This window comes from Physeter macrocephalus, chromosome 2, assembly GCF_002837175.3.
Source record: "Physeter macrocephalus isolate SW-GA chromosome 2, ASM283717v5, whole genome shotgun sequence".
NCBI classification, from domain to species: Eukaryota; Metazoa; Chordata; class Mammalia; order Artiodactyla; family Physeteridae; genus Physeter; species Physeter macrocephalus.
This window is the reverse complement of record NC_041215.1, coordinates 76,586,438-76,601,041: the sequence shown is the minus strand read 5'-3', so window position 1 is coordinate 76,601,041 and position 14,604 is coordinate 76,586,438. Positions and strand designations below refer to the sequence as shown.

Here is a 14,604-nt window from a genome sequence, read left to right as displayed (position 1 = left end):
TCTCTACTAAAACAAAAATCGCATCCAACATGCCACCTGACACCATTTCTTTCTCTCTCTCTCCTTTGCTCCTTGCGATGTGGCATTCATCTCTCCTTGTGCCTCCGTTCTGAAGAGATAACAGTATAGCAACAACTCTGCCACTGAAATCCTGTTCTCTGACCGATTTTGGCACCTGCAAAGAGAAACAACCAGTAACAGGCAGCCGCAGCATCAGTATTAATCTTCCATGATGAAATCTTTACAGGTCAAGAACAAGCACACAGCTCTTTTCTCACTCCTTCACAGTGGACCATGCAACTAGTTGAAATGGAAGACAATGGATTGTCTGCAAGCCTTTTGAACAGTGGAGGATACAGGGCATTGGTTTTAGGTGAATTAACCCCCAAATATTCTTGAAGTTTGATATCTCCTTTGGTCTTTCTTTCTAGAATACCACTGTCATCTGATTTATCAAATCCTTAGTATGACCACAAAGAATAAGTTGGCATATGTGGCATCTCGTCACTTTAGTTTCGAATAAAAGTATGAAAATAATTAATGCTAGAGGGCTTAATCTCTAAAACTGTGTGTGCACCTTTATATTCAAGAAATTTTTCTCTCAGAGCCAACCACATTGTACATTATGTTTCTCTAGAACATAACATAAGATGCTACTTGTGTAGGAAGTAGTTTTCAGTGGAAATCTAGTGAAAATGCATTATACTAGAAAAAGTCACCATTAAACCCATGAAGAATATTATGCGGTTCCTGACTTCTTGGCATGTGTGGGCAAGAGAAGTGCCAAGAAGAGTGTTGGAATTCTAAACTTGACATTTTGTGCTTAGTACTGCTTCCATTTAAAAATGAGTACTGTCTATGAAAGCTGCCTGTGCTGAGAGAACATGGAACTAGCTGTAGATAGGAAAGCTCCCAGTGTATACTCTACTTCCTACTCTCATTGTAAGCCTACAAACTTATTCCTGGCTTTTTCCCCCACCATTTATAATTATACATCTTTACTTGGTAGTAGATGATTGTTCACTTACCAAAGTGAAAATTTAGCAGTAAAATGTGTTTTATTTCTGTAGTGTTTGATATTAATCCAGTTGTTATATAGGCAATGGAATTTTTTAAATTTCGGAAAGAATCTTAGAAGTCATGTTAACCATTGGCTAGAGCAGGGTTTAATTTATTCAGGTTTGTAAGTTCAGTGTAGAGATCACTGTTTCACAAAAAAAGAGAGAACAATTGCTTGGCCACTGGCCAAGAACTGTAACTCCATGCCGTTTATATGCATATGTACAGAGAGAGTCTAGAAGATTAGGTTCTTCTCATTATTGTGTAAAAATATGGAATCCACCAAAGTCCTGAAAAAGGTTAAAAGGAGGCAGAAAGCTGGAGGAAAGTATGGTAGTAAGACATTGTACCTGTATGTGCTAAGGCTTGGTGTCAGCACCTTGGCTAGTGTTTTTAACATCAAGGAATTTCATCCCCCTAATACAGTAGCTGTGATTTCTTTTTCAGGAAGTGTACTGAATATTTAAAGTTTGCCAGAGAGTTGAACTGTTACATTTATTTGCTGCTGAGAAGATAGGGTTGGGTTTGTTTAAACAGAATGGGGGAACGGACAGAATCAAAACCTGTCCATTTTAATACTTATTCCCATTTAAGGGTTTTGATGTATACATTTATGCATTTGAAGAGAGATTAACGACCCCCCCACCCCTCAAAGAAGGAAATGGAAGTGCAGAGAGAAGAAAACATTAAGGTTCTAAAGTAATTAAGCCAGTTAAACACACCTGAGGGAGATGCAGTATGCTCCCCTCAGTAATATCCAGCTCAGTGATTGAGGATGGGCATGGAGGGAGCATATATATAGTTAGGAAAGAAAACCTCCCTAGGAATTTCATAATATTTGTCCCTTCTCCTCCTCCTACCCTACTCCTCAATCTATACAACCATACTCAAGCAAAAATAGGATTATGGGCAGTAGTTTCAAAACCGATCTCTATACATTCAACGTGGTTTTTTTGTTGGTTGGTTCATATTTCCAATGGCTCATGTCTCTCATATCCATATTTAAGACATATTAAAGAATATAATGGAGAAAAATTTGAGGACATTTAATAAGGATAAATTTGAAGTAAATAGGTAAAAATTTTCTTCTTAATTCTTTTTTTCTGCACTGCCCTTTCTGTTAGCCTTTAATAGTGCCTTTTGTTAATTTCACGTTTCACTCTCCTGGTGATAAACTTTTAGAATGACATTATAAATATTTAATGAAATTAAAACTTAATTTGAGGACCTGGAGATACTAACTTTTGAGGGATTCGTATTGTTCATACTACTAAATGAATTTGGTGTTAAACTTGTTGAAACCTCATTCTGAACTAGTTTTTCCAGACGGACTAATGCTGTTATGGTGCTGTTGAATATACTGTTGTAAGTGATAAGCTTTTCTCTGCTTTCACCATCTTCATAATATACCACAGAATTCTTCTACCAACCCTCATGGATTATAGGCAAGCTGAGAACGATGTATCAGAAAATACTTTCTATCTTATCTTGGCTTTATAGAAAGGCCACTCTTCGAAATTGAGGGTTTTTTTGTGGGGCTGACATGTAACATACATTAAAGATTTGCTAAAGAAGTTTAAACTAGGATGTTTAATTTTTTCAGGACATCCGTTAGTTTTACACGTGAAAATGCATTTTATAACTCTTTAAGCTTTATAGTTTAATGCCTACACACCCCCACTTAAAAAAAATTGCCATTAAAGGAAATGCTCAAAAATACCCCAAATCTGCCTAGCAGTTTTAATCTGGCATTTTACAGGGATTCTACTGTTGCTGTAACGTAATTTTAGCTTAGAATGTTGAGCCAAGAGGATACTAAGTTGCCAGAAAGGACTTTGATTACAAATAGAAAGCATTTCTACGCTAAATAATCTGGTGAGGGACAAACTGGTTTTACCTTCCATATAAATTTTTTAAAGTTAAAAATTTTAGAAGGTGGTGTGTTTTGCAGGTTACTTAAATGATGAGGCAATATTGAGATCTGTTGTTGTATACTTGTCTGACCTGGGTTTTGTAATATATTTAAGTAATTCAGAATATTAGATCTTATTTAAAAATACTGTTAAAATAGCTGTACTGTGTACTGTTACGGTCCATTGCTATATCTTTTTGTTTAAATGGAAAAGAGCCATGTCCTTTTATTGTATGTGATTACCAAACCTACCTCTCTCTTTAATGGGATCTTTTCTTACTCATGTCCCTTCAACACCATACTTGTCTACAGAGACCAGTTAGTTCCCTTCCAGAGATGCTGTTTGTTTCTTCTTAGATCTTCTCTGCTTTAATTGCTTAGCTGGTGGATGACTTGAGGATTGAAACTTGGTATTCTTACTAAGCATGATCTAGCTGTCTGGATTGCCCCTCTTTTTTATTTTAATAATTTGGACTACCTTTGCCATGCGTTTCAGGATTCCATTCCATAATGATTCAGATCAGTTTTGAGCCCAGGTCTGCCTTGCTTCTCCTGAACCCTCTGAAAACGATTAATTCTGAGGATGGCCCAGAGGCTAATGTCAGTCTCAAGCAAGGAGAGCATGGCCTACAGTATGTAGATCTTTGGAAATGATCTGCAGTAAAGATAAGTTTAGTTGCTAAGACTACCATATTCTAGACTGTTGTACCTTGGGACTAGACCAAAACTGGGCCTTGCCCCTTTCTGTAAGGAGAGGATACTAAGCAGTATTGCCTAGTGTTTGCCTAAAAGTATGTGTATTAATCTGTTCAGGCTGCCATAACAAAATACCATAGACTGGACGGCTTAAACAAGAGAAACTTATTTCTCACAGTTTTAGAGGCTGGAAGTCTAAGATCAAGGTCCAGCAGGGTTTAGTTTCTGATGGGGCTCTCTTCCTCGTCTGTAGATGGCCGTCTTCTCAAGCCTTCACATGATTTTTTTTTCTGTGCTCCCACAAAGAGGTGGTGGGGTTGGAAGGAGAGATCTCTTTCTCTCTCTTCCTCCTCAAAAAGCCACTAATCCCATCATGAGGGCTCCACTCTCATGACCTAAGCTAGCTCTAATTACCTCACAAAGTCCCCTTCTCCAAATAATATCACATTGGGGTTTAGGGCTTAGACATACAAAATTTGGGAGGAACACGAACCTTCAATCCATATAGCATGTATACTGTTTCTCAGTGGGATTTGAGAGAAGTTACTTAGAGCTATTGAATTATCTTTCCTCTAGAAGTGTGTCACTTTGTTTTAAGGTCCAGGATATTGTGGAATAAATATTAAATTACAATATGGAAGATGTAAATATATTTCACTGATGACTATGGAGGATTTATGTCTATTTGCATATGAATTTGTTATAGTTCCTTCCCTTGACATGCCTCTTAAATACCTAGGATCCAGCTTTTTTTTTAAACTAGTGCTCCTGACATTTTGTTTCTTCCTGTAAACTTTACAATTCAAACTGAATGAAGCTTGCCTGTGCTTTTGTATTGTAAGATCTTATGGGGCATACTTGTCATGTTTTATAGAGGGTAAAAAACTTGCTTAGCTGGCACAGACATTTTATTTTCTTTAGTAAGTATATTGTGATATTGATTACTGCCATTGTATAAACATCTGAAGATTACCAAAAATTATAAAACAAATGTAATTATGTGTCAACAATCTAGTTGAATCTCATAATTATATATTTATGAGTTAGTAAAATTTAATATCTATAAATTCATTTAAAAAATAGTATCCCCATACCACATTTTCAAATGAAAGCTGAAACAAGTATTTTTGCTGGTATTCTAATAGGCATTTCACCATTTTATCAGATTATTTAAAATTATACCAACTTACTAAGTGTTTAGTAGCTTCCTACATGTATGAGAAGTTAATGGCAGGTGGTTTTTTTTTTTGCGGTACGCAGGCCTCTCACTGTTGTGGCCTCTCCCGTTGCGGAGCACAGGCTCCGGACGCGCAGGCTCAGCGGCCCTGGCTCACGGGCCTAGCCGCTCCGCGGCATGTGGGATCTTCCCGAACCGGGGCACAAACCCGTGTCCCCTGCATCGGCAGGCAAACTCTCAACCACTGCGCCACCAGGGAAGCCCAATGGCAGGTTTTAAGCCAGCAAACATTATTAATCTGAAGAAAGAAAGTTATCACTTTCTGTGTTCTGTGGCATAAATGAATTTGAATTTTTTCATACTCATGGGCACAGCTATATGTCCAGTTTCTTATTCTACTTTATATAACTAAATGGAGACAACTGAACTGTGGTTTGACTTTATTGTTCCAAAGCTTTTTAATCTATTTCCTCTCCTTATAATGAATCTTCAGTTATTTAATCCCCTGGGACATTATCTTACCTTTTTTCTTTTTTCATTAAAATTAGAAATATTTGTAACTGAAGCTACATTAAATGAGGAAATTTCAGAGAATTCAGTGTATCTATTTTAGAAAACTCTCCCCAAAATTTTAGAAAAGTTCATCTTCACTTAAATTTATTTATTTATTTATTTATTTTTACTTAAATTTTATTTTGAAGGTTTCTGTGTATCATCTAATGCCTAATTTACATTAAATATCTCTGCAACAAGTAGTGGCTGTTTCATTTTAAAATAACTGAAATAATCTTAAGGTCAGGTGGAATATGAACAATATACTTAGATTTAGTTTTTTAATCTGTGAACGTTTGTTTTTCTTTATGATACTTAGAATATTCCTTTCAGTTTAAGCCTTAGATAAAGGTATAATAGACTTTATATCTCTATTATCTGCTTTACGATGAAATAATATATTTTCAAAGTAAATTTCAGAACTATTAATTTTTTGAGATAAAGACTTTTTAAAAAAATATCAGAAGATAAATCATTAAGAGACAGTGCTAATGAAAAACAAATATTTAAATAACGTCTATTCCATGTGGTATAGATTTATAACGGTAGTGGTACACATTTAGGCCAAGGCAGTCTGGATTTGTTTACTTACTCAATAAATAGTTATTCAAAAATATTATAGGGCTTCCCTGGTGGCGCAGTGGTTGAGAGTCCGCCTGCCGATGCAGGGGACACGGGTTCGTGCCCCGGTCCGGGAGGATCCCACATGCCGCGGAGCGGCTGGGCCCGTGAGCCATGGCTGCTGAGCCTGCGCATCCAGAGCCTGTGCTCTGCATACTGCAAAAAAAAAAAAAAATTATAAAATTGGGCATTTGTAGAACTTTTCACTGAAATTTGGTATGTTCTTGTTTTTTAAGTAGTATTTAAATTTATATTGACAAATCAAGAGGTATGTGTGTAATGGGTGATTTTGTTTTGGTGTCTAATTTTTTTAAATGTTCTAAAAATTGTATATTTTGAGACATGAAAAATATTTATCAAAATGTATAGATTAAATGAATGTTAAAGTAAATTTCTTTAGGATTTGCCTAGGTCTGCTCTGATAACTAAGGATCTGCCACAGCTATTCATAAAATTTTTGTTTTAAGAGTCTCTTTAAAATTGTAGTGGGATTTATCCAAAGTGAGTGGTCAGACTGTGTGTGTGTGTGTGTGTGTGTGTGTGTGTGTGTGTGTGTGTGTGTGTTCCAAATGTTGTAAGGTCTCAGAATAATCAGTAGTTCTGTCTCCTACCTTTCTTTCTCTTTTAACTGTTGTGAAATATCTTCATTTCATTTGTTTTGTACTAGTAAATTATTCCCTCGTAAATTAAAATTTGGATGTACCAGAAATAAAACTTTCAGCTCATTTTGTGTTATAAGTCAGTTTCAGACTACCTTGCAGTCATTTTCAGTTTAGAGATTATAAAAATAGATTTCTTGTGGTACAGAATAAAAGTCAGCATCTCGTTAGGTATATAGATTTTCATGTGGAGGATGGTTTCTTGAAATAGGCTTTTGCCTTATCTCTTTCTATCTTTCAGGCATTGAAAAGAGCACTTTGGTCTTTTAACTCAGTGGAACTTTATAATACACTATTCTTCCCATCACTGTAAAAAATTGGTGCATGAGTAAAAATATCTTTTTTATATCACAAATAAATTGAGCTTGTTATAGTCCCCTCTCTTCATTTTCAGGAAGAGGCAGAAATCCAGGCAGAACTTGAACGTTTGGAAAGAGTCAGAAATCTTCACATTCGAGAGCTCAAAAGAATAAATAATGAAGATAATTCACAGTAAGTCATTATTTGTATTTCACAGTTTTACATGATAAAAGTTTTTTCTCCCCTTGGAGATCATAAACACAGTATTTCCTTGTTGGGGGGCTTCTCACCATAGACCTCTAGTCCTTGCCATGGCTCAGAAGGCCTTGTTTGATCTGGTCTCTGGCCACCTCACCACCCCATCTCTCTCATCTTCCCCTCACTTATATGTCGTAGACACACTGGCCCCCTCAAACATGTCTGACTCGTTCCCTCAAGGCTTTTGTGCTCGCCATTTCCTCTTCCTGAAATGTTCCTCCTCTAAATATCTGAGTGGCTTACTCCTTATTTCGCTCCCAGTGGTCATTAGAGAAGCCACCCTGTCTAAAATAACAGTCCTTGCCTCACTCCATCCCCTATCTCAGTATCCTTGCCTTACTTTATTTTTTCTTAGCACTTATCACTATTTGGAATTACAGATTTTTTTTTTCAGTTATTTTATCTGTTTCCTTTCACTCAAATGTAAGATACATGAGAGCAGGGACTTAGTTTTGTTCTTGCTATATCCCCAGAACCTAGATCAGTTCCTGGCATATGGAAGGCACAGAATAAATATTTGTTAACTAAATACCAAAGTTAATATTACAGTAGTGAGGAAAAAATTATTTCAACCAAAGGGATTTCAGTAAGCCATGTATCCAGCATTATGTAAAAACTGGAGAAGAAATAGAAAAGTAGTTTAAGTTATAGTCTCTGTCCTTAATCCCTAATTATCAAAATGACATTAAACGCTAAAGGAATTCAAAGAATAGAAAATATATGTGGACTCGTAGGAACTTTATGAAGAAGATAGAAATTAAGCAAGGCATTAATTGGATTTAGTCAATGTAGAGGACAGGAAGGATGTCTTTTTACACTTTAAGACTTAACGTAATTTAAATCTTCATGACTTAATACAAGTTTCAGAAATGGAAGTGGCCTATTTCTGCTGTGAAATACAAATATCTTGCTTAAAAGAAGGCCTATTTGTGATCATCTTTGTATGAACACAATCATTCCAATGTATAATGTCAATGAAATAATATAGTTATGTAATATCCTTAATTGTACCAGATGAAAATTCTGATAAAGCAGATAAGACAAAACTAATTTAAAATTGGCTGAAAATTATGTCCAAACTTGTTTGTGGATATTACTTAATCCACTTGATGAAAATTAAATGAATTGTTACCGCTTTACATTTTTCTTTTCTTTCTTTTTTTTCTTCTTTTGGCTGCGTGGCTTGTGGGATTTTAGTTCCCCGGCCAGGGATTGAACCTGGGTCACGGCAGTGAAAGCGCCAGTCCTAACCACTGGACCACCAGGGAATTCCCTACATTTTGCTTTAAAACTAACAGAAATCTCTTTTATTTATAAGTTCTCAGGAAAAGCTTAAATTATAAAAGCTGTGTTGATATTGAATAAAATATCGTGTTTGCATCTGGAATTATAAAGCTATCGTTGATTTTTTTTTTTTCCTTAAATATCAAGAGTGCACATTTTGGAACCACATTTTTCTGCTAAGCCCTGCCATGTATTAGCTGTTGACCTTGGACAAGTTACTTAACCTTTCTGTGCAGTAGTGCCCTCATCTGTAAAATAGAGGTAGTAGCAGGGCCTACTTCAAAGGGTTGGTTAAGAACCAAATGAGATAATACAGGTGAGTGCTTAATGTATAGCAGGTGCAATAAGCTTTAAATAGTAATAGCAGTATTGTCTGTGGTGCTTTTTTTTTAAAGCATTTCTTTTTTGATTGGAAATTAAAATTTTATTTATAAAAGGCAAAGGCTGTAAAATTTCACCATGGATGAAAGCCAGTTTATAAATATAATTATTTTTAATCATATGTCAATATTATAAAACTTGATTAACTGTAACTCCCAAAATAAAAGTATATTTTTCCAAGGGAATTAATTCCTGCTGAATAGATACGGGATTTCATAAAGTTCTTAGTAATACAATAGTCGGTAGGTCTTTATCACAGTGCTATAATTGGTCATTGAACCTGAATATTTGGCTATAAATATTAAGCTTTGTGAACACCGGAGCGTTAAGATGGTGATAGTCATGCAGTTAGAGAAGGAAAAGAAGTATGGAATGGAATTCAAAATTAGCAAAAGAGTAGCTGAAAAAGAAGTAGCTGGGAGTAGAATAAGAGATCTAACTTTGTTGTGGATGAAACCTTTTTGTGGGTGTTTTCATGTGCCTGTTTTTTTCCCCACCCTTAAGGTTCAAAGATCACCCAACGTTAAATGAAAGATATTTATTACTCCATCTGCTTGGTAGAGGTGGCTTTAGTGAAGTGTATAAGGTAATGTACATTTTTTTCCTGTTCTTCATACTAATACAACAAAGATATAGGAATATGTGGTTAAGAAGTACATGTCTTTTTATTGATTTTATGATTTTTTGACTGGTTTTATGTCCTCTCATTACAAAAAAGAGTCTGTGGTGGCTTATGCTGTCTTATCTCAAGATGAGTCTAAAAACTATCCTTGTGCCTTTGCAGTCCCTCTGATATTTGGTACCTGGTTATCACTAGCCAGTCTGATACAAGTAATAGCAGCCATTAGAATCAAGATAGGCAGGTAGCCATTTAATATAGTACATTTATGGAAAGGTTGTATCCCTTAATTTAAACATGTGTCACAAGTCTTATATGTCCTGAATTTACCCTAATTTCTACCTATTTTAAGGCCAGTGTTTCTCAAATGTGTATTTATAAATGTAGAAATATTTACTCATCATGTTTAATGCTGTATACCTTACTTTTTTTCCACTTTATGTTATCTTTCTGCCCAACCTTTAAATATTGTAGTTCCTAAGGTCTCATCATTCTTGTTCTCCTTTTCAAATATATCCCCCTCCCATTCAGTAAGTTATCACCTATTTGATTTCAGATACAGATGTATAGATACTTGGCTATCTACCCCACACTTTCCTTCTGAGCCCCATACCTGCTGGTTTATATGACTTAGTCTCTTCACCTCATGTGGATGCTTCATAAGCACTGCAAACTCACATCTGAAATAGAAGTTATCTCTTCTCCCAACCCCCACCCCGCCTTTTTTAACACTGCTCCCTACTTTAATACACAGCACTGCCATTTATCTGCCCAGTCCCTCAAGTGAAAAACACAAAAGCCATCCTTCAATTCACCTTGCCCTTAACTCCCTTCCCCCAACATAACCAGTCCCTGGTGTCTGTCATTATTAATGTCATTAAGCTCTCCTAAATCCAGCAATGACCCTTCTCCCTCTCTCTTAGCTCAGGGCCTCATTGTCTCTTGTTGCATTGCTGCCCAAGTCTCCTAGCTGATCACCTTTTTTCTGGGCATTGAGTTTCTCCAGTTCATTTGTGTAAGCTGCAGCTAGAGTGGCCTTGTTATAAAATGCAGCCTGATCATCTCACTCCCCTGCTTATAAGCCCCAGTGGTTTCCCATTTGTTCTTAGCATGAAGTCATATGAAGGTCATAGTCTCACCTTAAACTTCAATTCCTATAGAAGGCTTCCCTGTTAGTCTGCCTTTGATTAGCTCCTTGTAACACTTGGTGCTTCATTATGTATTGGTATAGTCAGTGATTAAGCCCTTGGGTTCTGAAGCCAGACAGGCTGGGTTTGAATCCTGGCTAATTCTGACTGCTGTTTACTAACTGTATAAACTTGGGCTTATCGCTTACCATCCTCTGCCTGTCTTCACCTGGGAATGCTAATAGTACCTACATCATTGGATCATTACAGTGATTAAATGAACTATCACAGGAAAATCACATAGAACTTTGTTGCTGAGAAAATGTAAGCTCATTAGATTGTTATTAGAAATCCTCTCTGTTCAACGAGACAACCTGTATCCAGTTCTGACTCTGGGGCAAATTATGGGATTTGGATTCAGAGAACTTCATTTCTGATCTTGGTTCAACCATGAACTATTTTTTGTTTTGTTAACTTGGACAAGCATTAAGTGTCACCCATCAAGAGTCATCTGTGAGCTCTCTTCCAATTCCTATTTCTCTGATTCTAATGGTAGTTCATCCTCAGGCACTTAATGGTTGAGTAGTCTTACTCAGGCCACAAGGTAGAAAAGAAGGTCATAATGTTGCTCACTGTGGATCTAAAAATCACCAAAAGTATAGTTAGCTAGCACTAGCTCTGCCTAGAAGTTGCCCGGCTTCTGAGCCTACTGATAGCTTTCATGACAGTCTTCTGCCACTGCCCAGTAGTATTTCCATTGTTTTTAGCCCCATAGATAGGGTCTAAAAGGGACTTTTCTTTTGGAAGAAAAGGCTTCTGTAGAAATTAGAAAATGTAGATTGTGGGTCCCTAATGACTTGAACCCTCATTACTGACTTAAATACTAATGACAGCCCCTCCAACCCCTTCAAGTCCTTTCATTGTTGCCAGGTCGCTTGGTAAACAAAGTAGTGGACTGTAAGTCAAAAAATCGACTCTTCTCTATACCATTGAATCAGTTGCTCAGTGATTACCATCTTAGCTTTATGGGAAGGTATACTTTACTCTCCTAATGTTGGGAGAAAGATGTGTCATATACAGTTATTATAATCAGTATACACAGATGATAACTTTATTAGTACTAAGAATTTTATTTTCTCCTATTCTTTTACTATGATTGCCTTTGTTTTATAAAAGCTTTTTTGCTTTCTCTCACATGAACTTTTCTTTTTATTCTTTTCTATTTCTTAAAACTTAACTTTTAATAGTATAATGAGCTAATGTTTATTGGATATTTATTATGAATCATATATTATTCTAAACACTTTATATGTTTCACCCCATTTAGTCAGCAACCCAAACTTTATGAGACTGAGGCTATTAGGGTATTAAGCACAAAGTCATGCAGCTAATAAGTTCATCTGACTCCAAAGTGAATATTCTTAATTACTGCATCCTATATTATTTCTGATCTCATGCTTTTATAATTTCATGACAAGCAGTTTACCCCTACTGCTTATTTTAAGGTTAAATTGATGGAGTGGGAACTAGGAACCTTCTTCCTAATAAATATGTAAGCTTTTAGTGTTTTCTTAAGGGAGCGCTTTTGTGTAAAAGTCACAGTTGAACCTAAGTTAGTAAATTCCTCTTTTAAAAACAATGATATTCATTGTTTTTAAAAAAACATTTATAAGTCACCTGAAGCCTTAAAATATTGATCATTCAATTTTTATCATTCTTTATTTAAGAAATAGTCTGGTCATTTGAACAAACCAGTATAAAAACCTTTTTTGAGCCCAGATTAAGGAAATATTGCTGATAGAATTAGGTGTGATAATTACATATGGTTAATGGTTATGGTTATGTTTAAATGGTTTCATAGTAAAAGTTTAGAATTTTTTTAAAACAGTTGGGAAATTGTTAGGAACTTACATCTTGGAAGTTGGGGGGAAGATATTTAATGGAAAAGGGTAGGCGGGCAGATTGTATGGGGTCAAAGCCACATTCGTAGGGGCTTGTTTTTTCAGCGTATACATTTAACTGGGGGAGTTAAGACAATTAAAGATTTCTTACATGCACCACAACTACTGAAGCCCGCGTGCCACAACTTCTGAGCCCATGTGCTACAACTACTGAAGTCCTCGCATCTAGAGCCCGTGCTCTGCAACAAGAGAAGCCTGTGCACTGCAACCAAGAGTAGACCCCACTTGCCGCAACTAGAGAAAGGCCGTGCGCAGCAACAAAGACCCGACGCAGCCAAAAAAAAACCCAGAGAGCTTTATTGTTTTATCTTGATTCAATATATTGGCACTTATACAACTTGAACGTGAAAATTCACATTAAGGTTTTCTCTGATTTAGCACCATGGAATTGTTTAGCACCATGGAATTTGTATCTTGTTTTTGATAATAAATGTGCCACTGAACTATATATAACCTTAGCAGAGATGACTACCAAAAATCGTAATGTGTATTCTCATTCCATATTATTGCAAAAATTATCACTCAAAAAAAAAAAATCTCTTCAGCTATTCAGTTGGTCTTTGGTCCAAACTCTTCTATTCCTTGAATCCTAGGCTTTTGACCTTTATGAACAAAGATATGCTGCTGTGAAGATCCATCAGCTTAATAAAAGCTGGAGGGATGAGAAGAAGGAAAACTACCACAAGTAAATATTAATTCTTTATGATTTTTATCAATTTTGAAAATATATTTAATCGTCATGGAGAATTAATATATTCTCTTTCTCGTAGACATGCCTGCAGAGAATATAGAATACACAAAGAACTGGATCACCCCAGAATAGTTAAACTCTATGATTATTTCTCCTTGGATACAGATACGTAAGTGAATATAAAAGGATTTATTTTTTAAGAAAAGACATGTTGGCTTTTGCTTCCCCTATTCCATAGTGATGATATAAGTACTCCTCATTTGTCCATTGTGATTCTGAATTATTGGATAATATTTTATGTCTAATTTTTTTCTCTTCTCCATTGTAGGTTTTGTACAGTGTTAGAATACTGTGAAGGCAATGACTTGGATTTCTATCTGAAGCAACATAAATTAATGTCAGAGAAAGAAGCTAGGTCTATTGTAATGCAGATTGTAAATGCACTAAGATATCTCAATGAAATCAAACCCCCTATTATACATTATGATCTTAAACCAGGTAATTAATAAAATTTTTGTCTAAATAATTTAAGCTTTAAAGAGTGTAATTTTTAAAAGTCATACTTATTATCTGAAAATATGCTTTTTGGTTTAGTTTTTTAAAGTCAGTGGAATACTAGTGGTAGTATCTGAAGTTTTTTTAAAATTTGTATCACTACATTTTACAACTATATTTTAAATGTATATTTTAATTATATTTAAAATTTTTACATATGTAAAGTGTATTATTTATTTCCCAAAAGTCCAGCTTTAGTAGTAAAGATAATGTTTTTCATTTATGTATCATTAAAAGAACTTTATACTTTGTTCTTAGGAAACATCCTTCTGGTAGATGGAACAGCATGTGGAGAAATCAAAATTACTGATTTTGGTCTGTCCAAGATTATGGATGATGACAGCTATGGTGTAGATGGAATGGATCTAACTTCCCAAGGGGCAGGCACTTACTGGTAAGTGTATTATTTTTTTTTTTTTTGTGGTATGCGGGCCTCCCTCTGCTGCGGCCTCCCCCGTTGCGGAGCACAGGCTCCGGACGCGCAGGCCCAGCGGCCATGGCCCACGGGCCCAGCCGCTCCGCAGCATGTGGGATCCTCCCAGACCCGGGCGCGAACCCGGTTCCCCTGCACCGGCAGGCGGACGCGCAACCACTGCGCCACCTGGGAAGCCCAAGGTAAGTGTATTATTAAAAACATCAAAATTATCTAGATTAGTGCCCAGTCTTTTAAATGAGAGTTTATTTTCGCATACCTTTGAGATTACTGTGGTGTGATGAGAGTACTGATATGAAGTCTCTGAGTTGAGAGACTA

The 14,604-nt window shown here is 36.0% G+C and overlaps 1 protein-coding gene across 2 annotated transcripts in view; it reads left to right on the top strand.

Annotated features, from left to right (window-relative positions):
- TLK1 (tousled like kinase 1) overlaps positions 1-14,604 on the top strand; it is a 153,519-nt gene that overhangs the window by 127,416 nt on the left and 11,499 nt on the right. For both annotated transcript variants that reach the window (XM_024122300.3, XM_024122297.3), the window contains exons 13-18: positions 7,071-7,168; positions 9,404-9,485; positions 13,200-13,291; positions 13,377-13,466; positions 13,626-13,795; positions 14,111-14,246. In XM_024122300.3, the coding sequence (XP_023978068.1) occupies positions 7,071-7,168; positions 9,404-9,485; positions 13,200-13,291; positions 13,377-13,466; positions 13,626-13,795; positions 14,111-14,246 (668 nt within the window). The remainder of the gene's footprint in view (positions 1-7,070; positions 7,169-9,403; positions 9,486-13,199; positions 13,292-13,376; positions 13,467-13,625; positions 13,796-14,110; positions 14,247-14,604) is intronic.